At 40.9% G+C, this 26,577-nt stretch overlaps 1 protein-coding gene across 1 annotated transcript in view; it reads left to right on the top strand.

Annotated features, from left to right (window-relative positions):
- Nucleotides 1-26,577, top strand: part of LOC143012559 (neurexin-1a-like) — a 216,299-nt gene that overhangs the window by 139,042 nt on the left and 50,680 nt on the right. Inside the window, 1 exon segment of the mRNA XM_076165749.1 lies at nt 1,979-2,160. Coding sequence (XP_076021864.1) covers nt 1,979-2,160 — 182 coding nt within the window.

The following is a 26,577-nucleotide window of genomic DNA, read 5'->3' as shown; positions in this document are numbered from 1 at the left end:
ACCAGAAAGTGGTCGTCAATTCATTTCAATAGACAGAAGGGAAATGGGAGGTTTTTAGAGCCCGATGAGTTCCAACGCTGACATGGTTTAAAAGAGCTTAATTATAATAAGCCGGAGCGTGGAGCGAGTGTTTTGGTGGCTCGGGGGGTAAACTTGGTGACAGAGTCAACAACCGCGCATGAGCTACACGCCTTGGAGATTGCTCAGCAGAGGAGGCCTGGCATCAGATATGCATCAGTAGTGGAACACGACAGGCTTTCAGCAGTAGCCGGCAGACATCATGAAAAAGAATCACAGCCGGCCTCGCAAGCGTATTACTCATAATGCGTTTTCCTTTGTAGAAACCATCAAGCTTCATAACACTTTTTCCATTAAGAGAACAAGATGGCTCGCAGTGTTATTTCATTACGGTTTACAAATGGGCCCGATGCTTTATGAAAACCATAAATCCCGCCATAGATCTGTCCGTCCCAGCAACGTTTCTTAATCATATTATCGTTAATTAATGATGCAATTCTTTTTAGCTAATGGTTGACAGTGTGTATTGACTCCAGTGAGGGAGTGAAATTGGAAAAGCAACTTGAGTGCCGAGTGAAGCACTTTAATCACTGCAGCGTGGAGAAACGCCAGAGGAAAGAAACGGGAGAAATATATAAACAAATGCGAAATTTATCGATAGTTTTAGATCTTTGAGAACTGGTTTACAAGAAGATATTGGAATTATAGTCAGAATGATTTATAATCTATTGTTCTGGCATAGGCTGTTTAACTCCCTGCCCTTATGAATATTAACACACTCCCTCTCTGTCTATCTGCCTCAATCCATCGTTTCCAACATCCTCTCTTCCTATGTCTTCCCTCCTTCTCTCTCTCTCACTCTCTGTTCTGTCTCTGTCTCTCTCTCGCTCTTGCACACACACACACACGCACACACACACACACACACACACACACACACACACACACACAAATGCATCCTGTGTAATTTTTCACGCAAATAGCTCTTTCTATGCTAATCTGACAGCTGCATTCATTTTCAAGCTTTTTCACCGGCATTTATTTCCCAATCACACTCTCATTCTTTGACACACACACACACACACAGACTCATGCACACATGCTGGCTCCTACAAGCTCTGGCAAAAATCATTTGAAATACCACCATAAGGAAGCTTTCTAATTAGAATGAAATCGGCTCTTTTATATTTATTTACTTGATTGAGACAGTTCTAACAACTCGGATTGTTTGCTAAGTGTCAAAAGTGTTTTAACCCATCAGAAAGCTGGAAGTCTCTTTCTCAGTGAATAGCCACTTTAGGTAATTAGAAGCAGCATTCTATCCACCCTCGTATGGCCGCTAAAGACAATAAGGCAATGCAGCGAGACAGGAAATAGGACTGGAGGTCACCAGAAGGGCATAATCGTACCAGTCAGTCGATAAAACGCTGCCGGCTGCGTCTGCCTTTGAGGTTTCTAATGAAGCGTGGGATACTAAGAAGTGTCTCTCTGGTGCAATACTTACCTGAGACACGGCTGGAAATATAATAGCGTAGTGGGTTTTTCCCCCCCTGTAGAACTAACCAAAGCAGTTGCAGTAAAATTGATAATTTCGCAGCATTATGAGAAACGCTGCGGCGGTGCCTCCTGTCTCCTGCCTCCTGTCTCCTGCCTCCTGTCTCCTGCCTCCCTCATTTCCGCTGAACTTCCCCCTCCTCGCGAATGGACGTGAGTGTGCTCAACACCCTCAGACGAGGCAGAGAGCCCTCTCTGCCTCGTCTGAAGTGATATGTTGCTCAGTGAATTGCAAAGTCATTATTCAGCGCTATGGATCATTCCAGACTGACAGTAATATCTCAATGCCAGATTTGTCTTTTAATAATGTGTGTTTACACTGAAGAGGTCACGCCTGTGCATCATTACAGAGTTATCGGAGGGATTCATGTCTTCTATTTGTTTTCTCTTCTCTCCTTTTCTACAGCGGGAACAACGTATATATTTGGGCGAGACGGTGGACTGATCACATACACATGGCCGCCAAATGACCGTCCCAGCACGCGGGCAGACCGGCTTGCCATCGGTTTCAGCACCCACCTGAAGGATGCTGTCTTGGTGAGGGTGGACAGTTCCTCTGGTCTCGGAGACTTCTTGAAGCTGCACATCGTAAGTAAAAGAAAATCATCTTAGACTACACATAGATCTCTATAGTAGAATGTGTGTGAATGTGTGTTTGTTAGAGTGTTGAATTTAATTGCCAGAAAAGCAGGAAGGAGCCATCATTTAATGTAAAGTAAAAATGTGTGTGGGCGATAAGCTTTGTACAGTGATGCTGTGTGTGGCAAGAGGGTGGCCATGCTTGCTTGCCTCCTCTTGTCAGTGTGTTTTTATGTCTGCTATTTGTGTGCAGCAGGCACTGAGGGAAATGGTGCGGTAATAAGGGTTGGTTCCATACAGTGCATCTCTGACCTGGACATAATTTTGTTGGCTGCTACATGAACTTCCCTTCGCTAGCGCCCACTTACTGACAACAACACTGATGCAGTCAGAGGCACATAGGCACCCACGTATACACACACACAGGAATGTGGACACAAACGTGCCCAGAGACCGAGATTCACACATTCGCATGCGGTAGCATAAGCAGGTCGATCCCGAGGACAGAGCAACTGGATGTAGATCCTGTGAGACACCTCAGTCTTCATTCTGTGTGGCAGAGGTTTTGTCCTCAAGTGTTTTTTGCCCTCCGGGTTTTATCAGACATCACAGCTTAACAGGCCAATTTACAAGAATACAACCACTTCCGTGCAACACCATTCATCACAAAATGCCAAGCAGGCGACAGAAACACTGTGTTCAAAAGGACATAAATTGGAAAATGGGCGTAAAAGGACAGATGTGCTTACTCAGATGTGCAAATACTCCACTATAATCTTAATAATTTCCTAGCAATTTCCACCTTCATTCCACTGCTCTGTAACCCAAACAGGGAAACCGCCATGATTTGATATCAATCCTTATCTCTCTATATCTATCCTATACCTTTCACATTTTAATATCATCAACATCAACAGTGATTTCCAGGGTTGCTCTTTGTAACTGCCTTAATACAGTTTCAGTATAATAAGTATTAAATGCTGAGAATCCACAACTATTTGCTAACTTGGCCATATGCCACTCAAAAACGCATTTCCACATACTTTTTATTTAATTTCATCTCAGTCAGGTCTACTGATTGTGTCCCTTGTGATCACGAGTCCTGGATGTAGGTTGCAGCTGGTGCACTGCACCTTCACAAGGCATGTGAACACGCTAAAACATATGTGTGTGTGTGTGACCTCTGGCTTCTCTGTGGAAAGTCACAGGTCAGGGCTTAGTCACGGGATCTTAATGGAAACATTGTCTCTTGTTAGGAAGAATAGTGTCTTTGGGATGCACTGTGATTAATTTGAGGCAGGGAAGGTGAGAGAGGGGAGAGAGATTATGGAAGATTCTGGATGGCCTTGTTGATGAAAAGCCTCCCATCAACATTTTTACATGGAGAAAATGTTGATCGGGCATGTTGTGAAAGGGCAGTGGGTTGTGAGAATCCCTATCCCCTTGCATCAGCAGTCACTCTGAATGCTTCGTCTTATTTATTTATTACTGCACATTAATCTTGGGGCTTTGTGAAATGTTGCATTTTCAGGAGAAAATGAGGGGAGTGAGGGAAAAAAGGATTTTGGAAAAGATGAACAAAAGCCACCAAGAGACAGCGGGCTACGCTCTGATTCTTCTCCGTCTCTTTTATTTAAGATTGGCAAAATAGGAAAAAGGGTGTTAAATACACGAATAGCTCAGGATGGAAGCAGAGAAACTGTAGAATCAAATAATGTTCTGAAATTACCACTAGGGTAAATTGTACAATAGCCATTACACCATTATCACCTCTTAACAATGAAAGACTTTCAATTATAGCTTTCACAATTATATATTGAGTAAATCATTCTATTTTACTCTGCAGAAAGAAAGAAAAATGCTTGGTTCAAGATAGCAATCATGTCATTGACTTGTGATTAATCAAATGGGTCTTTAAACATTAGTCACAAAACAGCCAATAAAACAACAGGTGGGCTATTATATTTTATATTTTCCTTAAAATTGCCTTTATTCTTGAAGTGTACCCTCACGTATCCCTGAATCTGTGGTAAAATCATACTAGAACATGAAATAAAGCTGTGGGTTTAACTGTAATAACCACTAATATATGTAAATGTACTTGTAATTATATACAATATAAGTTACTGTTTCATTTAATTGATATAAATACTACAGTTTAGTTGTGTTTTGCACTGGAGTCAAATTAAAGGGAATCATTGTTGCAAATGACTTCATATTATACCGAGTCGGTGATGTATTTCACCTTGGAGAAACTATTGATTACCACAGTATTCATTTGTTTAAACCATTTTATTCCACTTGGTAATTCGTTCAAAGATGCATACTTTCCAATACAACGTATTCCAGGTTTTGTTCTCAGTGGCATTCCCCGGTGTTTCCAGTTACCCCACCACAGCAGAGATGTATTAGCCGCAGTGTATCTACGGCTATATGAGATGGGATTAGACCGGATTTCAGTATTTACACCCCCCCGCCCCATTCCTCACCTCCCTAATCTTCCTGCTCCCATTTCACGTTGACAGAAAACCCAGCGGGGCTTGAAGGACGCCATCTCAGAACACACTCTCAAGAGGGAATTTTCTGAGTAATATGTGGCATCCATGATTTAAATGCGTCTCAGAGGAATTGCAATCCTTCCCCTCCCTCTCCTTTTCTATTGCAGATAAAGACAATGACTGTGAAAGCTACCCAACCGGCAAATGTATGACAATCATTTTCCTCAGGCTCATTACTGTGGTGCACATGGATAAAGCTCGGGATTCACATTGCTGTTGTTGCCATTTTTCCAATTATGGTGATGATGATGACAATTCCTTACCTTTCTCTCTTTCTAATCTGAGATATTGTATCTCGAACAGGTCTCACATGCGGGTGTAGTACTTGTCTCAACATGATACTAGGTCCTGGGCGCGTATCTAAAGTATGTACCGTATAATTAATTGTAGCTGAAAGTCAAATCCAGGGAAGTATTCACAATGACATTATGCAAAACAGGGAATTATGGATGTAATGATCCTTAGTTAGGCTATGCAGAGGGATAATCCATTCAAAAGAAGAAGTGGAGCAAAGTTTATAGGATGTAAGTATCATTTTACCCTAACGTATTTTAGGCCACATAGGAAGTACCATTTATTGAACTTGATAATATTCAGGCTTTGCACTTGTTTTCTTCATTTTTCTTGTTGTCAATGAGCAAATGTCACAGTGCTTATCAGCCCCTCCCCAGTCTCAGGCACGGCCCCCGAGGGGCCCGGGGAGCTTGTTTAGAGCTGGCACTCAATCCCGATGTGGGGTCTGGGGACGATTCCAAGAACTTTCTCCTTCCCCTTCTAATTGCATGCATCCCTTTAAAACTACATGCGATGAAGGAAGTCTGGCTAAGGCTGTGACACTGTGAAGTTAATGTATTCTACAGAACTGAGAGGATGGTGGAAAAATAATGACTTCTCTGGTGGAGTGGGGCTCCCCTCGGTCCCTCTCTAGCGCACTAACAGAAATGGGGTGCTTCTACTAATGGAAGGCATATTTAAGTTACAATTTCAACTCCTCTCCACTTTATGAGAGACAACCGCCAGTTTGATTATGCACAGTCGCGTGCTTCATTAGGTGACAACTGCGGGACCTTGTTTGACACTCCAGGTGAGGTTGTTACCTGGGAGAGCTGCTCAGGTATCAACAGACAGTCAATGTCACGCAATCCCCTATACGCCTATTAAAACACTTGCCTAGGGAAGGGATCTTATTCAAATCCACTGCTCCTGCCGAGGTCTCAGCCCCAGTAATTATTGCACCTCCCATTGCCCTCTGTGCTTACAGCTATTCAACAGACGTGCATGCATTACCCACAGGATTAACATAAAAAGCTTCGCTGAGCTTGATGCTAGGTCAAGGGACATCAATCTGTCATCACCAACACCTCTTATGCAATTATTATATATCTATATATATTATATATGTAAGAATGAAGTTATGTTAGATATGTTGAATGGAGAAAACATCTGATTCTGTCTTGAGGGAGACAATTTTCAATAGTTTTTGCTTGTTGTTCTGTCAAAAATTCTTTGCTTTCTCTCCTCATTACTATATCAGTTGTTGCCATGGTAACAACACTGGTGTAAAACTTTGGTGGTGTTTTTTCGTGGCACAAATACAAAATATGTAATATTTTATGTGAGCATGTTGGAAAATATGCAATTGGCTGAAAATCAATGTTTCTCTAAAAATATTGTCTTTATTGGAGATGCCAGCTAAAGTTGATATCCTATTTATCACACACAGGGCAATGTTAAAAACAGAAATATAATTTAAAGGGGAAAAAAGTTTGAGAAGTTCAGCTTCAAGCTTTGCAACATTACCTAAATGATCACAAATAAGATGAGCTGTGTCTTGGCAACAGAAGAACAGTGTCCAAACACAGATTTGGTCCCCTTAACATTAACCGTCATGAAGCTGTCATGCTCTAATGAACACAGGCTAAGAGTAAACATATCACATCTCACAAGTGATTTGACTTTCCACGGTCTATGCTGACAAAAGTCAGTCTGACTTTAGGCTTCCCCATCTCTCTGAAACATTTTAAGAGTTTTAGAACTGGGAAACTTCTCAAGTTTCATCAAAGGGTCTAAAAGCAGCAGAGCATATAATTAAAGAATCATCAGTCGAATGCATGGATGGGAAGACAGTCACTCAGTTGAATCAGTTATATGTAGGAAATATTACATTTATTATCTCGAATGGGGAAGTAGTATATATCAAAACATTTGATGGTATTTGGTAGAAATCCAAGGAACAAATGATTGCAATTATCCAGATAGCTTTGATTTCTATGTTCATTTATATGCGTGTTTATATGTGTAATGCTTTAATATGCAAAAAGTACAGTCATTCAAGTCTACTCCTCCTTGCTGCACCACTGCTGTGCACTCTATGAGAAAACAGCATGTTTTAGCTCGCATCCTCAAAAGCCTGCTGTTTTCTGTTTAATCAGCTGTGTCAGGCGTGGAACAAGCAACACACATGGACTGCTAAACAAGAAAGCTAGTCCAAAACTGGCTCGCTAATTTCATACTCAATGGTTGTGTCTAAACACGTTTATAAAAAGCACAATTAAACTATCTTACATGTGTCACATAAAGATCTTGTGTGAGTAAAAGGCTTCATCAAAAAACAGGATCAGATCAGATCAGGTCTCATGCATTTGGTTCACTGGAGAGAGTGAAACTCAAGATTTACAATGTTGACAATATTTTTTGACAATGTTGAACTTATAGTACTATATTACCCTACATACATCATCATCATCATACAGATCCAGGTCACAATAGAAAGAGCCCAAACACATCATATTGTTGAAATAACACACACGAGCCTGCTAGATTTATTAGATCCATCTATCAAAATTCACATTGATAAACCTCCCCTCTCCATCCATTTCTGCCACATTCATATTCACTACATTCCATTTCCCACATTACTGTCATTTCACTGCCAGTGTTACCAAAGTTACCATTTGGACGTCAGTATGTTTGACAGTTAGGGGTTCAGTTTGTGGCAAAGCTCGGCTAATGGCATTGTGATGGTGAGTTAATTGCTTGCAATGACGAGGAGACGGAGTAGTTGGTAGAGTTTCATTGCCCTCCTATTCCTTCAGTGTTAATTTACTCAAACAAACTTGAACCAGGCACAAAGAGTAGAGAGAAGTGTCCTTCTCAGACAAAATAATGCTCTTACACTCTTTTGACATTTCCCTGTGCTCTTTAAATGGTTAATATACAGGATTTGACCTGTAATTGCCTAAGTGGTGATGAATTGAGGAAATAGTATAGTAATAGCACTGGTGAATATAGAATTGATTTTATGCCAGCAGTGTCTGACTGTAGGAAAAGCTTGCATGTTAGACTAAATGGCCTCTCGTCTCTTTTAGTCATAGATGGGGTAGCAACTCGACTTAGATAATATACCTGACCTCAAAGAATCAAATCTCATCATCTCCATATTGAGAAGGGACGGCAGTAGAATCAAACCATTACTCATCTTTCAGTTCCAATCATTTCTCAATTTGTTCAAGCTCTTTGCCACTACAAAGCCAAGTGGTCCATGAAGAGGAATGGAAATGTGTGCCTGTATGTGTGTGTGTGTGTGTGTGTGTGTGTGTGTGTGTGTGAGAGCGAGAGAGAGAAAGAGAGAGAGAGATGGAAGATAAGGAGAGATGGAGAGATAGAGGGACATGTATGTATTTATGTTTGTGCAAGACGATAATGTGTCTTTACTTTATTACTGTAACAAATCATGGTAACCACAGCTTGTCATCCCCCAAAGCTTTACATCGATATGTCACGGGTCTGCTTCATACTGACCCATATTGCCATGGCTAACATGGAGTTAATTTGATTTCATCATCAATGTTACACTCTAGGATCGTTTCTTTTTCCTGGGTTATAAGGTTAACACTGACATTTTATTTATTATTACAGTTCAAAGGATCAGCCATCATCCTAGACGGCTAGATGGACTCTATTTAACATTTTAGTCTTTCATTAATGTAGTCATTCAATGTTCCATTTTAAGGCAAATCTCAGCTTGTTAATATCCGGTAATTTAAGTGCATGAGAGAGTGTTTGTGTGCATTAGGGACTGTTGAAGCACAGCATGGAGTCACCATAGTTGTTGACTTTTGACACAGCTGCCCCAGGCCTCAGGGTGCGATAAATATAGTCTTCCTTTCTCTCGCTCCACTGCAAGTAGCAAGTAGCATCTCCAGACTGACACATATGGAGAGCTTCTTCTGTATGATTTCAGATTTTTGAGAGTTGACGCTAGATTTAGATTTGAGGACGTGCTCAAGATAATTAATAGGAGAGGGAATTATATTTTCAGATACACCAGCATTGTTATTTAATACATGTGCTGTAAATCTGTATCTGCCCTCACACATCCAAGTATACAAATGCACTGGCAAGTCTGCATGCCTCCCCAGGGTCAAGGAGCAAAGTCAATTTGGACCTGGCCAAGTTTGAAATTGCTCATACATAACTTACACATATCTCTGACAAAGAAAAATCATCCAGGGTGCTTCTCAGCTAATTACTCCATAATTGTTGTTCGTGCCCTGTTGTTGATTGCCTCCACAGAGCTTTGTGTGGGGCGTATGAAATATTAAGTAGACTGCTTGCCTCGTTCTGGTCAACTTAATTACCTTTTCACTGCTGCAGCGCTCTCATCTCCTCCCCCTTGTGTTTTTCATAGAAGGCAGTTTGAAATATAAAACTCATACAAGCATGACATGTAGATTTTAATTATGATGTTGTGTAGAAATATTGTGTAGCACACTGTGAAGGGCCACTTGGTGTATGCAGTTGATGGTTTACTTCCATTCATTGTGTGACTTTATTTTATTTTATTTTATTTTATTTTATTTTATTTTATTTTATTTTATTTTATTTTATTTTATTCTAATTTTTTACATTTTTAAAATTTAAAATTTTAAAATTTTTACTTGATTTTATTTTATTTTATTATTAGAGCTAAACGAGTGTCAGGAAGCTAAGCGAGTGTATATCATGTGGACGCTTTGCAAATCAACACAATCGAAACCAATCTGGAATGGCCTTGGTGAGGTGGGGAACTGTATCCGCCTGTAAAATGTCTTTGGCTTCTGGGAGAGCAACCACAATGTCAGCAAAAACACTCATCCTCCTCTCGTCCTCATTTATGAATAATGGATTTAGTGACCCTCCCTATATCCTCCATAGCTAGAGTACGAGCCAATATCACTAAAGTCCAACTAATGAACACAGAGGTTTTAGCGCTGTACAATAAGAGTAGTCGAGCAGACAACATGTGCATTGCGCCTCAAACAGTGTGATCAAACTGACAGACTCATGTTGTTCCTTTGTCCTCATCTATACCTCATGTAAGCACATCAGGTGATAGCAGCACTGCCATGGATCTGTAGCCTCATTCTGCTCAGTTTATCACCCGTGCACTCAGGAGGGAAGATAGATGTTGCAGGAAGAAGGGTGAGTTTTGTTTATGTTGCAGTAAATGTAGCACCGTAGCAAAGGTGTAAAACTTTATGGTTCATTCCGTTGGTCTTCTAAGTGGTTAATATGAGCGATGGTTTGGTTTGCTTTCTCCAGAAGGGCAAAGCAAACACCTTGACAACAGTAATTAAAAGTGCATGTGAAGCTTAATTCATTTTCTTCTCTTTGTCCCTTTCACTTGGACTAATAAATCTGCTTCGAGTATATGCTCGTTCTTAACACTTGAATTCATCAGTACATTTTGTGAAATAGCCTTGTGCCTGACAAGGAGCTGTTATAAAAGGTCAAGGAAATGATTGTTGGACTTCTGTCCCTAGAGGGTCCAAACTGAACTTAACACCTGAAGCGAACTTCTTAATTAATGTATAAGATGTTAAGCTCTTATCAAGCATAAGCTCTAAACATCTAATAACCCTACATATAGTGGAGTTGAGTAATTTCTCTTGGCTTATTGCTCAAGATCCTTTTTTTTTTTTTATTGAACCCTGTAGATTTTAGGAAATAGCAAATGACAGCATTCAAATATCTAATACAAATCTATCTAGTGTGAGGATAGTCTGAGATGAAATTTAGGGTCTTTTGAATTCCTTGTCATTTTTAATGACAAGGAATGTCATTAACGATGGTACGATGGTGCATGATCCTGACAAAAGGCAAATTGACAATCAATACCATGTTTCTCCATGCCATTTCATCCATGTGGTCATTTAGGCAATTACGGGGCAGAAAGCCACTGTTACTTATATGGAAATGTAAACGCTATTGAGTGCCACCCCTCTTTAGTCAATAACAAATACTAATTATCAATGTCCAGCTAATCATCCACACTGAATGTGTTGGTTCTTTGATCTATAAACATCAACTATGTCAACTCACAAACCTTGGTTGTTGTGGTGATTATTGTGGTATTTCAATGCTGGAAAGTAACTGCATAATCATTAGCACCTCATGAAATCTTAATAGGTGCTGTAGATTAGAGACAAACTAATGGTACAAGCCAGACACTTGTGACTCCATCAGCTGTAAAACAGATGGCAGGGAAAGTTTTTGTCGGTCTACAACTCCGTTTTCTTTTTATAGTCTTGGAAGTCTCTTGGGATTTTAATTCAGGTGTGTAATGTCTTCTGGTTAACAAATGTTCTCAGAGGAATTGTATTCTTTCACGTCAAGGTTTATTTGCTAAAAGATATGGCTTTGATTTGTAGAGGATGTGGATGTTGAGGAGTGTGGGCAGCGTCAGAAGACTACAAGAAAGATAATCACACTGCCTGATCTGGTAGGGGTTTAAACATCAGATGATTATCATCAAAACATGAAGTAGTGTGGCTGTGTGACTGAATCACTACATGTAAGTGCATACGGCAAAGGTGGAGTGTCGACAGATGTGATGTGGTAGCAGAGTCTGATATGTTTCACTGAGGGCTACCCAGCACACTCAGAGAGGAAGAGGAAGGAGGAAGGCGCTGCTGACCCACGAGGCCTTATCAAAGGTGTCATATTATTTCACAACAAAGCACCGAAGACAGTTTATCTTGTGCCCATCGTCCTGATAAGGTCTGCTACCACAAACAAAAACAACAGACAAAAAGACTGTGTGGGAGAACACAATGAGCGAAGCAACAACAAAGTAGAACAAGGCACCCTGAATGTGTTGGCCTTTTATTACAGCTCCCCTGCAAGATGACTGATAAAAACCCAAAGACAATGAAGGAGGGAAAGGCAGGAGATAAGTTGGTGCAAAGAGAAGATAAAGTGAAAGGGCTGTGTAAGGGCCCAAATGTTTCATTAAAGGAAAAGCTTGATATTGGCACAGGAGAGTGAGAAGGATAAGATTAAACGAAGGGGGTAGCAGGATTAAGTCTGAAAAAGGACACACAAACACGCACATATACACACACAAAGAGAGAGTTCTAAGGTGTCAGGTATTCTCTCTAGTTCTTCTCTTCTGTACCGTTTCTTAGGTGTCTGTACGTGTGAATTTGCAGCTCTATGACCCTCAAATATACCTTGACACGAATAGATAGAACTACATCCGTATGGGTATGTTTCTACTGACGGCAAAAGAGACAGAACGATTCAAAAGCAGTTTAGGTAGCAGCATGTTATACCTGACACTTCTCATCTTTCCCCCCTCCCCATCTTCTCTGCACTCCACAAAGCAGAGGTACAGTCCAGTATGGTGACAGGGATCCAGAGACTTCTGAGGCTGAACATTTATCACCATGGCAGTTGTGCTTGCTGCTCTGACCAATCCTCCCCCCGTTTGTAAAACGCAGTTGCAGTAGAATGCCGAGTTGGGAATGACCTGTGATCAGATCAGTATGGTAGCATATGGCAGCAGTTCCATTGGCCTAATTTTCTGACACATTTTCAGCACATTTGCATTTACACCGCGCTGTACTAACAATATGGAATGATTCCCAAGATGCTGCTAAGCTGTTTTGTGTTTTCGTGTTTAAGTGAGAGCAGACTAAAACCATAGACCGAGATGATGAGTTTCCCAAAAGACCTTCATATTAGTTGGTAGGGCAAAAATACTTTCCAGGGAGCCATTTTAGCACCCATGAAATCTTGATTTATTTGTGGGTTCTTTTTTTCGAGGAAGGTGGGCAACCGCTCTAAAACTGCCCACCAATTCTGAGGACCATGAATTTTTAGAGACATCTAGAAATCAGAATTATAGTTGGCTGTGGTAGTGAAGGCCCCATGCCTGTGCGCATGCATGTGTGTGCAGTGAAAACACACGCGTGCACCCTTGTGTGTGTGTGTGTGTCAGTGAGTTTAAATTGTTCAATAAACTCATCACAGGCCTCATAAAGAAAGCTGACATTTACAGGAAAGCGCAAAGGTCAAGGAGTTGGGCCTGATGAGATCATGATGGAGAAAAGGCCATTTTAGACCCGCTACCATGGGAAATGAAGAGAGGAGTTGGAGAGAAAAATGGGAAAGGGAAAAAACGCAATAGGAGAAAACACAACAATGTAAGAGAAGTGAAAAATGAAAGAGATGACATTTCCGTCCCACAAAAATGGGGGGCAAATAAATAATGTCCCTGCAGTAGCGACACTATGGCCAGTGTTGACACGAAGTCTGATAATAGAGATCTAATTAAAACTCCCTGAGTGGGACTTGCCATATGTCTCTACCGACTCACACACACCGGGCACAGCAATGTCCTCATTAGTAGCTTCGTGTCACCAAACCTGGCTAACACAACACGGCCATACAGTGCGGTAGAGGCCTTACTCTGTGTGAACTCTGGTGCTTTGAAATGTTGCTATTCCCTAAAATCAAGACCTTGCTTGACATGAGGTCTGTGTAGAGTTGAATGAAGAGACTAACATGGGAAGGAAGAAAGAAGCCCGGTCTTGTGTCCGGGGACTGAAAATGTTGCTAGATTGGTAACTATCCCTGATGGGCCTATCATACCTTTGATGAAAGAAAATGCGGGGAGGAAGACCTGACAGACACATCCCCCTGTGGCCATGTTCCGAGTCTGGGTTGTCTTACTTTGTTGTTAGTTTTGAATTTGTGAGTTTCTGCTTGTTTGTCTTAGAAACACCAGTTTCAATCGATAGCAATATTGCATCATTAACAAATCCTCGCAGGCCGCATGCTCATATTGCAATGTGGAAAGTGTAAACAAATCCGAACATCTGGTCTCCACAATCCTCAGCCCTCAGTCGCATTGCATCCTGTGTCAAACCAGTGTAAGACTGAGCGAGGGAGTCAACAGGACAAGAGAGAGAGAGAGTGAGAGCACATGTGTGTGTTTACTCCTGTGTGTGTTCTGGATGAATAGTTGTCTGATGAACTGCCTCGCTGTGACAGAGGCTTTTGCACGCCCTAGCCAGTGAGCTCCATGATGCTGTTGTGTTGGTTAACTGTGCTCAACCCCCAGCACCACAACTCACAGAGCAGCAGTAAGACGCTGGCAGACCCTAATGGAAACGTCATCTCCCAGATAAAAGATGGCCCGGCTTTGATGAGAGCCGGAGTTATGGGAGGAGTATAATAAAAGAACTATTTCCGCTTGGTTCAGAAGCCAATTTGAGAGGGCAGAATGAAGACAGACGTTGTCATAGGTAAACTGAAACGCCAGCAGTCACTCATAGGACTTCTCCAGTTTGTCAGGTAGAGGAGCCCTCCATTCCCACAGTCCTCCACACTCACGGCCACAACCTGAACGGTGCCTCAGTATTCCACCCTGCACCTACATCATTGTTCCTGTGTGTTTTAGTTAACACTCAGCTATGATGGTTTAGACAATTATGCTTTTACTGGGTGATTTATCCTTTTGAAAAATAATGCACTCTGTTTACACGAGTGTGTAACCTCTGTGACCCTGTCTTACTGGGAGAATGCTGTGATAATTGGCTGAATAATTCCCTCCAAATGGAAGAAGGCTACTTTGTTTGGTCATTGTATTGTTGGATCATGTCTTCATTACGGAAACAAAAAGCTTAAAAATAGAATATATAATCATTTATGCCCCCCCAAAACAATAAAACATAATGTATATATGCATCATCTTGTCCTAGTGCTGGTATGTCTGACGACGTGGAGCCAATGGAGAGGCTGCGTTATCTGACAAAGTGTTTTCTGTCACGTCTCATCTGTATAATAATAGGTGTGCACAAGACGAGCAAGTTATTATGGTAATACAAATTGTATAAATAAGCATAATGCCTGCTTTCAGTGTTGCCAATATAATCACATGTATTAATGTAAGCACTCTACCCAAGGGGGGAATGGTCTGTGTAATATGCGGGCATGTTTACGGGGGCGTTATTTTTCACATTCTGTTGTTCATATAGCTTGGCTTTTCCCATATTCATTCCATGGAGTTTATATTTTGTCTACATTTGCATTTTTATTGTCTGAGGCATTTGTGATGCGATGTTTGTGCAGTGATATCCTCTCAAGTGCGCAAGACGGAGAAGCTTGCAAACATGTTTTTTAGTGAATTGAGTTTAGCTTAAATAAAGATGACACTTTGAAAGATTCATTGTGTTGTCAAACGGACCAATTTAATTTGGAAAGATTATAAGATGTTCACTTGTTGTTTTGTTTGGCATGTTGCTGTCTAGACACGTGTCGTGTTTCACCACAGTCAGGTAAATGCAATTGAGTTGGATCAAACTCAATCTTCCAGTCAATTGAGAACTTGTCAGTCTCAGCATGCAGACTTGTTCTTTTAGTTTGCCCTCTAAATTTGTCAAACTCCTCCTAGCTTACATTCTTAGACAGAAGAATGCATCCTTTTCATTATAGAATTGGCCGGAACATCCTTTTTCATATTGTGATTTGCTCCCTATTTCTCAAATTTAAAGAATGTGTTGGATAGTTGTTATGATCTTGTCAAACCGACTGAAGCGCGACAGACAAGTGAGATAAAGGACAGGAACTGATGATGGAACAAATTTGCACAATTCTTGCAGAAGAGCGTCTTTGTCATTTCAAAGGCTAAAACGTTCCCACCAAAGTGCTCACAACAGCCGTCCTCGTTGCTCCTCTTCATCACTTGACAAAACAACAGTGGAACATGGAACATGTTTTAAAGGGTTCACAAAATTTCACTGCTGCTGGTCATGTAGTCGTCTCCATATCCGTCCTTCATCTACATATCACTGTCTAAGCATCTTTCTGTCAGGTACAAACAAGATTAGTGTCTGCTACATGCCCTCCACATTGTCATTGTAATGCCTACAAAGTAATATATCTCATGTAACAACCAGCCCACCGCACACACGAACACACACACACACCTTGCTCTGTCAACTGAGCTTAATTAGCAGCAGCAATAATGACCTGTAGTGAATTATTGTTTTTAATTATACAATTTTAATGCCTTTACAAATAAGATCAGTGTTTGTAGGCTGTCGGCAAGGAATCATTTACTCAGTTTAACCCTCTGCGCTGACGGGAGGTTGGATCAACGTGCAGTAGCTGAAAAGAGAAAATTTAATTTCCATTACCATGATAAAGTGATTACATCACATCACAGAGTGCCCTATAGCTAAGTATGGAAATCTGAGCTCATGCATGTGCAGGCCTGCCTCAAACACCCATTGACAGCAATTCATGCCTCTGTGCAAATTAAGTGCAACATACACATCCTTGCATCTATCTCACTCACTCACTCACTCACGCACACACACACACACACACACACACACACACACACACACACACACACACACACACACACACACACACACACACACACACACACACACACACACACACACTAACACTAACACTAACACAAACATGCATACAATACATGTTTTCCTAGATACACACTTACAGAGGCATAAAGTCTATTGAGCCATCACATGGATTAATGTTTGCTAGAGTGGGCTTGGATTTGCTCTCCCCATAACAAGGCTGCAGCCCTTCCCCTCCGCTTGGATATCCAGCCTTTACGGCTATGTTACACCTGGATGGCTCTGCTAATGGAAGCATTTTATTACACTTGCATGCAGGAGACCCACCACAGCCATCTCCTTTTATTGTTCATTCTGCATTGTTTCCAGATTCCATTTTCATTTTAGCCCTGCGACCTCTATCAGGGCACTTCCACTAAATATTTGCATACACGCTAACAAACACTTTGATATGGAAGATATTCCCGTGAGGGTATTTATGTGTACACCTCCTGGCATCTTGGGAGCTAATTCATTCTGCATTTTTATTTGACTCAATCAAATGATTCTGTTTTTTCGACTTAGACGACTGAAAATTGAACAAAATCACCCATTCAGTGTAGGTGGCTTGGATTTTACATGTCAAATCAAATTGATGGTTGCCAATAAATGTTAGATAATAGATCATACAGATTGACTGGCATTATATTGTTACCATTGTCATTCTTCAGTCCATTGTGTACATGCTGTGGGAGGACAGAGTGGCTTTGTTCAACAGTTCCAGTGCCGTTTTCAGTAAATAAAAAACATGCACTTGTGTTTCTTCATTGCTGAATAGATAGACTAGTGGAACAATGCAGCAAAGAAGTTTTTTTTCTTTCTTAATAGAATCTATCAAACCAAAATTATGCTTTGACCAAAACTGAAAAGTGTTTGGTGGCCTTCTGGTAAATGTTGTGAGGGTATTCAACCAAAACTAAGACCAGAACATCCGCCTGTACGTTTAGATGGAAGATGAAATCGGTCGTGACATCGTTGTCTTTTTTATAAGATATATCAGACCCACTTTATAATGCAGCAGATGTAATCTAGCCTACTTAGCCTAGCCTTGTGTCAAGAACAGCTGGATAAAATGTCTGATAGTTCTTTGCCAGACGTCACAAGTGGTCGATCCCTCTGGCAAAATAAATTGGCTCTTTCTTAACCATTGAGTAGTCGAACAGGAGCTGCAGCATATGGCAAGAGTCGGACAACTGAAGTCGACGGTTTCTGCTCTGTTTTGGCTTTTCTCATTACTATCTAGACACTACTTTGATGATGAATGTGCCCGTGTGTAGCTGTTCTTTCTGCAGATAAGATAGCTATGGGAAACACATGAATAATGAATGAGGGGCAGGCCATAATCCTTGGCATATTCTACTTCTTGAGTGCCATTTACCCGAGACATAATACAGAATATTTGATATGGGAAGAAGGGAAATCATGGGAAATGGTGGCTCAGTAGGTCGCAATACCACTTGGGGTGCAAGACACCATTGAGTAACAACATAGACAACAGTTTGTTTTAATAAATCAAAGCATGTCGGCTTCTACTACAGTATTAAAATCAGTCCTTTTGAGTTTTTATTTTAATCTGTCCTGTTCCACACTCAATTTCCACTAATTTAATCTAACACATTATATGACCAACCATTCCATAATGTAATTCTGATGACAAATGTCGATGTGTTAGTTGATTCAGATGTGACATTTAAGGCCATGGAATAAATGGAAAAACCATGCAGTGTGTGACTACAACACATTGACTGGTAGGGCAAGTTTGCAGCAAGGTAACCAAAACAACAAACAACAAATTAGCATTTAAGAGGATTATTGTGTTCTTACTCATTAGGGGGTCATTCCAGTATTTGAATGTGCCTCATACTTACATGTTGTATTGGCATGGGCCTCAGTTTAGACACTTTGACAGTGTTCAATACATTCTCCCCACAATGTTACACTATAAAATGAACAAACAATTTCACTTGTTTGAATGAGCAAAGCAGTTACAACCATCAAAACTATCTCTGGTGTAATATACGATGTAATATTTCAGAAACCTCTGTTGTGGATGTATTAGGAGGTGAGAACCAGGGACACATTTCTTATTACAAGATTTTTCCGTTTATTCAAGCACAAAAGAGAATCCAGTGAATAAATGGGGGCACAGAGGTTTAATACTCTCGTCCACGTGAAGGGAAAAATACTGGATAGGAAATGTACTGAGTGCAGGGTGTCATATAATCATAGGGAGGAGCAAAACAGTGTCTTATCCATTATAGCCCGACACTATAAACGTATCTTATGAATAGTACTGAATAATATATTGTTGTTATGGAGTAATCATGTATGTCCTGTCATTACTGACCCAGCCAATTGGATCGCAACACATTATACCATTGTTTTAGCGAAGTGACATATGGCGTACAATTTCCTTATTGCGTAATGGTGAAGACCTTTAATAATGATAATATGCTTAGATGATATTAATAATTTTACATAGACTTTGTCCGTATCATTGCTGAGATTGTGATTTCAGTACGACACACATAACACTTGCGTCCCATTTCTAATAAACCTCTAATCATGAATAATTCAGTAACAATAGTTCAGTGATATGCATACAATACCTTCCTGGAGACGAGAGACAGGTTCTACACGCAACATACTGACAGTAAAGCTTCACACTCTCAAACACCGTGTATGAATAAGACTTCCAGGAGTCAGACACAATAGTCCGAAATTGTTCAATAAATCAATAAATAATCCCACGTCTTGTTTAAGTACTGAGTGCTGAGTCACAACTGGGTCTGGGGTGCTTATTTTTAAAATCGTACACACTGCTGTACATTTAATGTCCCTGATAGTGTTTGTAGTCTAGCAGTGTGAAATGTCTCGTGATAACATGGGTTCATCGCCAGCTTAAGCTTCTTTTACACCATATGTTTACTCAAGGTGCACCTTATGTTTACAGGTTTACACCTAAGACTTTATATATCTCTCACACACACACACACACAAATAAACACACACCAGCTTTCATTCCCTTCTGTATCACATTTTCCATCAAGTACAGCAGGTTTTTTAGTCGTGTTGCTATTAGACTGCAGTACTGAATAATTCAGTGAAATGGCTAAAAACTAATACGTTTAAACATAGCATTTGTTTCATCAGATACTTTTAACCTCATCTCATCAATAAGTATATTACAAGTCCTATACCCTTCTCTCCCTCTTTGCATGTCTCTCCCATACATGTTTTACCATTTATAGTATGAGTATAGCTCCTCCATTAAAGCTCTTAATGTAGGGAAGACCATTGTGTCTTCACATTCCTCAGGACACTGTGGTTTTAATCCATTACTTCCACTTTTCCTCTCTTCCTTTTCTCCACGTATAGTGCTGCAGTGGTTAGTAAGCATCACCAAAGACATCATAGGTTTCAGGGAGCCTTGACGCATCACCTCGCTGCTGCTGCGTTCAAATACATACATTCCTAATAATAGAGAAGATTGTGACCAGAGAACATTTTCTTTCTTGCAATGCCTGAGGTAAAGAAAAGAAAAATACATTCAGCAAGTGACCTGTAGCGATATGGTCCTCACCTATGAAACGAATAAAAACAGTGCCTCTGTCTTGGTGGTCTGTATGCACAGTACATCATTTAATTAAGATGCGTTTCAAGTCAGAGGAATAATTTCTCGGGGCCATCTGTTTTTCTGCATTTGTAGGAGTCTGGATGCATTGTGTTGGGTTTCTTCAGTGGCTCCGCTGCATCCATTTGCGTAAAATAAACTTTAGAAGCTTCACTGTGTCTATTTTCCATGTTCAGCATATTTTGTGCATGAGGACAGCTGGAGCTGCAGCCGCGTCAAGGCAAGGAGCAGCTGGGGAACAGCACTTACCCAACAGAAACATAAAGACCTGCCTGGATTGAAAGAAATACCTCCATTAACTAACCCTTCCCCAGTGCTGCATCTGTATACATGTGAGAGAACAACAGTACACACTCGCATACGCATGATTATGAGCATCATGGGGGATTGGGTGTAGTACTATAGAAAATAGAGGGCAAGAGTAATGGCACAGGCAAAGATGTATGCTTGGCTGGAGAAGTTAATAAAATTGGAGCTGTGTTATGATGAATAAGGAAAGGGCCATAAAAGAGAATGTATGTAGTGAATCTCCCTGGTGAGCACTGCTAAACAGCCAAGCGAGTGGACCCAGGGGAAGTCTTTTTAATCTGCAACTCTCCCCGACACTCTGCAGTGCATCGAGAAATAGGCCCCACATTCTGTTCAGTTTCAATAACACCGAGAAATTGAAACCATGAGCAGGACATAGAGAGGAGAGTAGATACAGGGAATCATAGCTTCAAATGATTTAACACATAGATGTAGACGAGGAGTGTGAAGATATAAATAAACAATCAGTCTGGAGCCACAGCGCAGCGCCCGGGGACCAAATCCAGGTCTGTAGTTGAATGCTTCAGTCAAGGTCAATGGCAGGAGGATTAACCTGATACACTTTTTAATGGTGAGGAAAAATGGAGAAGCCCGACGCAGACATTAGGTAGAATTCCACACGGAAAGGGTAGAGTTCCACCCACCATGTGTGAGGGAACTGTGCCAACCACCGAGCCACTGTGCAGGCAGGTTGTGTTTAGCATGAAATCTAAGGTTCTTTGTGTGTCATTATGCGTTTGAATGACATATTTGACTTGTTTCCTGTTGCTGGTAAGTGAGGCCGGTGAAAGGAAAGAATGGTGGGATCTCGTGAGTGCCTCTGTGGCAGCTGTTCATTTTTCGCCTGAGTTGCTTTCAGAGGAGCCAGTTACCTTGCTGATGATAAATGCCCCCATGCGCCAAGCTGTCTCACAACTCCAGTAGCCTTTAAACCTTGACAGGGAGCACCTCCTCAACCCCACACCCTTGGGCAGCCTTCAACCTCAGACTGCAATTCAAGAATCAATGGCAGACTTTCCACATTCTGACCAGAAGCAATGTTGTGCCGCAGCTCCCTCTGCTTACTTGGTAATAGAGGAGCTGCTGCTCATGGGCATTGGCAGGTTAGACCTCCAGGATGTTTTTAGAGAACATCACAGAGGTGTGTTGCTCGGAGAGAGGCGTGTTGCTGAGCAAAAGCGCAATAGGTTGCGATGTGGGAGGTGACTGTGATTGTTATCTGCATGCGGACAACCAGACATCTGGACATTATAATCTCTGATGGAGTGATGAGAGGAACGATTTTGCTCTAGTCCAGCTGGTTCCCTTCAGAGCAGCTCATGCTGCGTGGTATAATACCTTTTCTCTCCAGTTCCAATCGACATGTCCTATCCATCTTCCAGACGCGACTTTTCAGTAATCGAGTTTTTCATCGCTTGATCTGTCATTCTCTTTTACATTTTACTTCCCCTCTCATTCACACCATTCTCTCCTCTCCCCTCTATCTTCTGCTTCTCCTCCTCTTCATCACCAGTCACTCTGTGTGAGTTAGGCGCCTGGGCAGGAGATTAATGATGGTCGAGGAGCTTTGGCAGCGTCTGAATTTCTATTATCAAAACTGAACCGCCTCAGCTGGGTTGTATTTTCTGTTTGGGTGTGGTAGTGATGGCGGCTGGGATTGCTCTCTTATCATTGAATTGAGTGCGTATATCATAAAAATATGAGTGCATGGAAAAGTGTTCCGCTGCCTCCTTCCAGCCACCGTGAGAGAAGCTCAGAGGTGTTTGTAGTCAACAATACATTCAATCTTAACAATAATTCATATAAACATTGTTTGAATAAATGCTATTTGAACAGTACCGCTCTGAAAAATGAAGATACTGTTAAGTGTAAAGAGACTTTTGTACCCTTTTATTTATACACATGCTTCTGCATATATACTTGTGTGTCGTATGTGCTTCGACTCACTCATTAACAGCCACTACTGTGTGCGTCTCCATGATGATGACTGGAGGTGTAGCTTTTACATACAGATGGCCTTGGCAACCTCAACAGTGTGGGCTGGATGCAAGTGAGTTTAATAAATAAAGAGGTGCATGTCGATGCGGCTCAACTCTGAATATGCATATCTTTCCCTCCTGATCTTTTGATGCAAGCAGTCCCACACACACAGCCTACTGAAGTTGCCAACTTTGGCTTGTAAGTTCATAGTTTTAGTAGTAGTATTATGGAATTTGAAATGTCTTTAAGAATGGCATTACAATAAGACAAAGGTTGAGTCCATTCTGCTGTATACGTTCTGTTTTTGTTGTCTTTTTTGTGTTTCCTCAGACCCGAAAATGGCCTCTTCTGTCATGCATGTAATGCGTCACACAGTGCTTGAAAATGAATGTTTTGTGAAATGAGAAAGGAAAATTGGAGAAAAGTGCTTCACTTGGCGTATTTATGACCTTGTTTATTTGCATATTTATCAAGGTACGCAGCTTCTACAACAATCTAGCTCCAGAGCTGCACAGGTCATCTATTTAAGTAGATGAATTATGGAACAGGATGCTCAACGGGTGATTTGGAAATGATGCCATCATAACCAATCAGCTTGAACTAGCAATTTTCTGTGTGTAAGTGTGTGTGTGGTAGCATTTTAGTCTTGTTTGTTGCATTTTTGCCTTGGCATTGTTACAGAGAAGTCTCTTCCCCATGGGAAACAACATAGGCTCACAATGGATTTGTGTAGGTGGCTGTTTGAACATGAGATGCATGCGACTTTGAAGCTCCTTCGAGGTAAAGAGAGAGAAAAATATAAGATACGTGGAAAATGTAACAGAATGGGAGGAAGGAGATTAGGAGAAAACAAAAGTGTTGAATATAAGTAATAGGAAGCAGGACACGAAAGTCGAAGCAAAGCAGGGAGGAAAGAGTAAGAGCCTCCAGCTGAGACGCACCAGCCCAAGTATCATAGTCAATTAACATGCCAGCCCAGCACTAATTCTCAGTCTATTTCAGACCATTAATTATGCGCACCATCAGTTCCAGCTCACTTGGCCTGACACAAGTCTTCATCACATTACCTTGGCCCCTGTGGATCATGTTTTACCAGAGAAATAGCTGCATTTTACATATTCATGATGAAACAGAGATTAAAATTGAATGGATCATGGCTCCCCTCATGACTTTGAATTGAAAATGAACGTGACGATTTTATTAGACAAAGCCTATGTACATTCTTTAAAACGAACGGCTACAGAATATTTTAGGGGATCATTATACTTACCCTGTCAATTTATTCTCACATTCTCCCTGTCAGCATTTACCATGGAGCTCTAGGTGAGCTATTGTAAAGGTGACAGAAGAGTGGATAGTTTGCTTACGTCAACAAAGCTAGTTATTACCTATATGCCTGGGTGTTACTTTGAGGTTAGAGGTGTCAGCAGGCCCAGAGGGGTGTCAAACCAACCTTGTCCTTTCAGCTGCTCTGTTCCTCTGTCTGTGGACAGGCTGCAAAAATTGCTTGATATGCAGAAATTAGGTTAACTGTGGGCAAAAAAAACAGGCGTCAGCAAATTACCTCTCCTCCACATCCAACTTGTAAACAGGCCAAATAGAAAGTGCTGGGCTGTTCTGCATGACAACCTTAACACTCCTACTGTAAAAACACCAACCTGACTGTCCTGGTCTAATTTCGACAACAGCTGGAGAAGGTCCTTTATGCTCCCGCAGCAGCAGACCGGAAATTAATCGACCACGGTCCACAAAACAGGCCACCAACTGTAGTAAGAATAGAATGGACAGCATGTAAAGTATGTCTACAAAATAAGTACTGAATGAAATATTCTCCTTAAACAATTGCCAGAGGTGAGGTGATCCATGAGAGGGTGCTGGGTGCTATTTTGTGGTATCCGTGTATTGGTGGTCTCCTCCATCATCCACAGGTGTCAATTTCCACTCATTAGAATAAATGTAAGTGGTTTCCACACAAGTACACAATTACAACGTGTCAATACTTAGTATAGGTTTACCATTCAATCGCTGTGTGCTGCAGAGTTACAAAGACCGCTGACTGTGATGATAATGAATGAAGCAACCAAGCAAGAAAAGCCTTGTCTCAGGTTAGCCACAGATCTCTTAAGAAAGCTTTAAACACAGACACAACCTGCACTTTACAAAGATGAGCGTAAAAACCTTGCACCATTCACTTTATCTCAGCTAAACCTGCACAGCATATGTGCAGCAGCATCTGGATATGGGAGAGGGTGGTAAGCAGAGACAAGGTAGAATCAAAACACACACTAGGATGAAAGTGCCCGGTCAGCTCCACAGAGATGATAAACATCCAAATATATGTCACCTGGATTCTACTCCTCATCATCCTCCAGAGAGGCTGTCAGTACCACTGTCATTTTGTCCATTGGCAGATTTTCACCCTGCACCATTTATCCACAAGCAGGTGTTCCACACTGCACTCACACTAAATGACAAGTGAGAATAATTGGACACAAAACCTGAAAATAGAGTTGGTTGAAAGATTGATTTTATCTTTCTGGAATCTTTATGAGAATGAAGACACAGCTGCAGTGTCCATGTGTTGATTTAGATTATAGGTACTGCTGATTGCAATGGAATTGTGATAATTTTAAGAAAGAGAAAGTACTGGCATTGGCTTTTTATGAAAATGTGTGTGGTTCAAGAGCGAATCGGCTGGCATGTAATGACAGCTCATGGCTAGACATGTCACCGTGCTCTGTGGCCCTAACAGGTTTTTCCCCCAGCAGTGTAATGTCAGCTTGCCACAGGACAGAGAAGAGGAGATGAATTTTAAATCCTACTAGTGTGCAGGGGAAGCTGGCAGGTGTTGATGGCTGTTGACGCCAACAAGACAGCACACAATTGCAAACTAATAAGATTGTTGTTTCTAGAATTATTTGATTTTAACATGATTGGTCATGAAACACACTCAGCCATGTGATAGTGAAAGAAATCTATCCTGATCAAGGTTGTTACATTGCATTTATTAGTTTATTTGACAGTGCCAATGCACATAAATTAAGTAGTTCAAAGTACGTACGTAGTAGGCAAGACGTTTTAAAACTCACTCACACCAGTGTACATATAAAGGATAAGGAAATAAAATGGACAAATTAGTAGTTAGTGGTGTGAACTACGTCCAAATTATCTCTGAACAAAGAACAATATAATATAATATGAATGAATCCACAACTAAATTATTCAACATTATGAAACATAACCCACAACTAAGGACAGAGTCTCCAGTTGCCAAAGACGGCAGTTCTCACTAACAAGGCCTATTAACTGCTCTTGTTTCTCTTATTGATAAGTCTACTGTACATTCTTCCCATAGATGAATGAAGCCATTGATTTTGAGAGTTATTGATAGGAAAGACAGTATCAGTGCAGTATCAGTACAGGCTATGTGCAATGAAAATATAACGTTAAGCTGCAAACTCACCGAACTTAACATGATGAAGTTTAACATGTTCAGGGTTTTTTCATTCCATTAGTAAGTCCAAATGTGATGTCTTGCTGTGATCTATGTGTCTCTGTTTACATTTGCTCTATTTGCACAATGCCCTGCTTCTTTGCATAAGAGTGTTGACTGCTTAAAATATTGAATACAATATTTTTAGTATACGCTACATAGATATTTTGGCATACAGCAAAAACCTCTTACTATTTTTTTTCTTGTAATGTTCTTAAAACATAAAGAGCTCAGCCAATTCCTTCTGAAAGCAGTGAAATAATGCTAAAATATATATTTGGTATAGGAGAGAGCTGCAATGTTGTTAAATGCCCGAGTGTATAGACTGGAGATGTGAGTACTTACCACAGTCAAGGGCAGACCTTCATGATAATTCCTTTTTTTTTTTTTTTACAACTTACATTGCAACCGGGAATCAATACAGGGGCATTTTCTTCTTATTCACTCATTTCACAATTACTGGATTTCTAAACGAACACTCAGACGTAATTTTCCTGATATTACACTTTCAAATCACTTACTAACCATTCATTCATATCACATATACATATATTCATGCATGCAGCTTTGATTGATCTGGGCAAAACTGATTAGATTTCACCTCAGAGGTTTAATGTGGCTTGAGGAAAAAACAGGGAGGGTTGAATCTGTATCGCACAATACAGAAACGACTATCTGTTGTTGTATTTGTCTCCCTTTTCCCCTAAAACGCCACCTGCTAAATCATGCACACACACACACAACACCCACACACAC

This window comes from Genypterus blacodes, unplaced genomic scaffold, assembly GCF_046128005.1.
Source record: "Genypterus blacodes isolate CSIRO-AG114 ecotype Tasmania unplaced genomic scaffold, CSIRO-AGI_Gbla_v1 ptg000012l_1, whole genome shotgun sequence".
Taxonomy (NCBI): Eukaryota; Metazoa; Chordata; class Actinopteri; order Ophidiiformes; family Ophidiidae; genus Genypterus; species Genypterus blacodes.
Note: the sequence above shows the minus strand (reverse complement) of the source record. Positions and strands in the feature narration are given on the sequence as shown.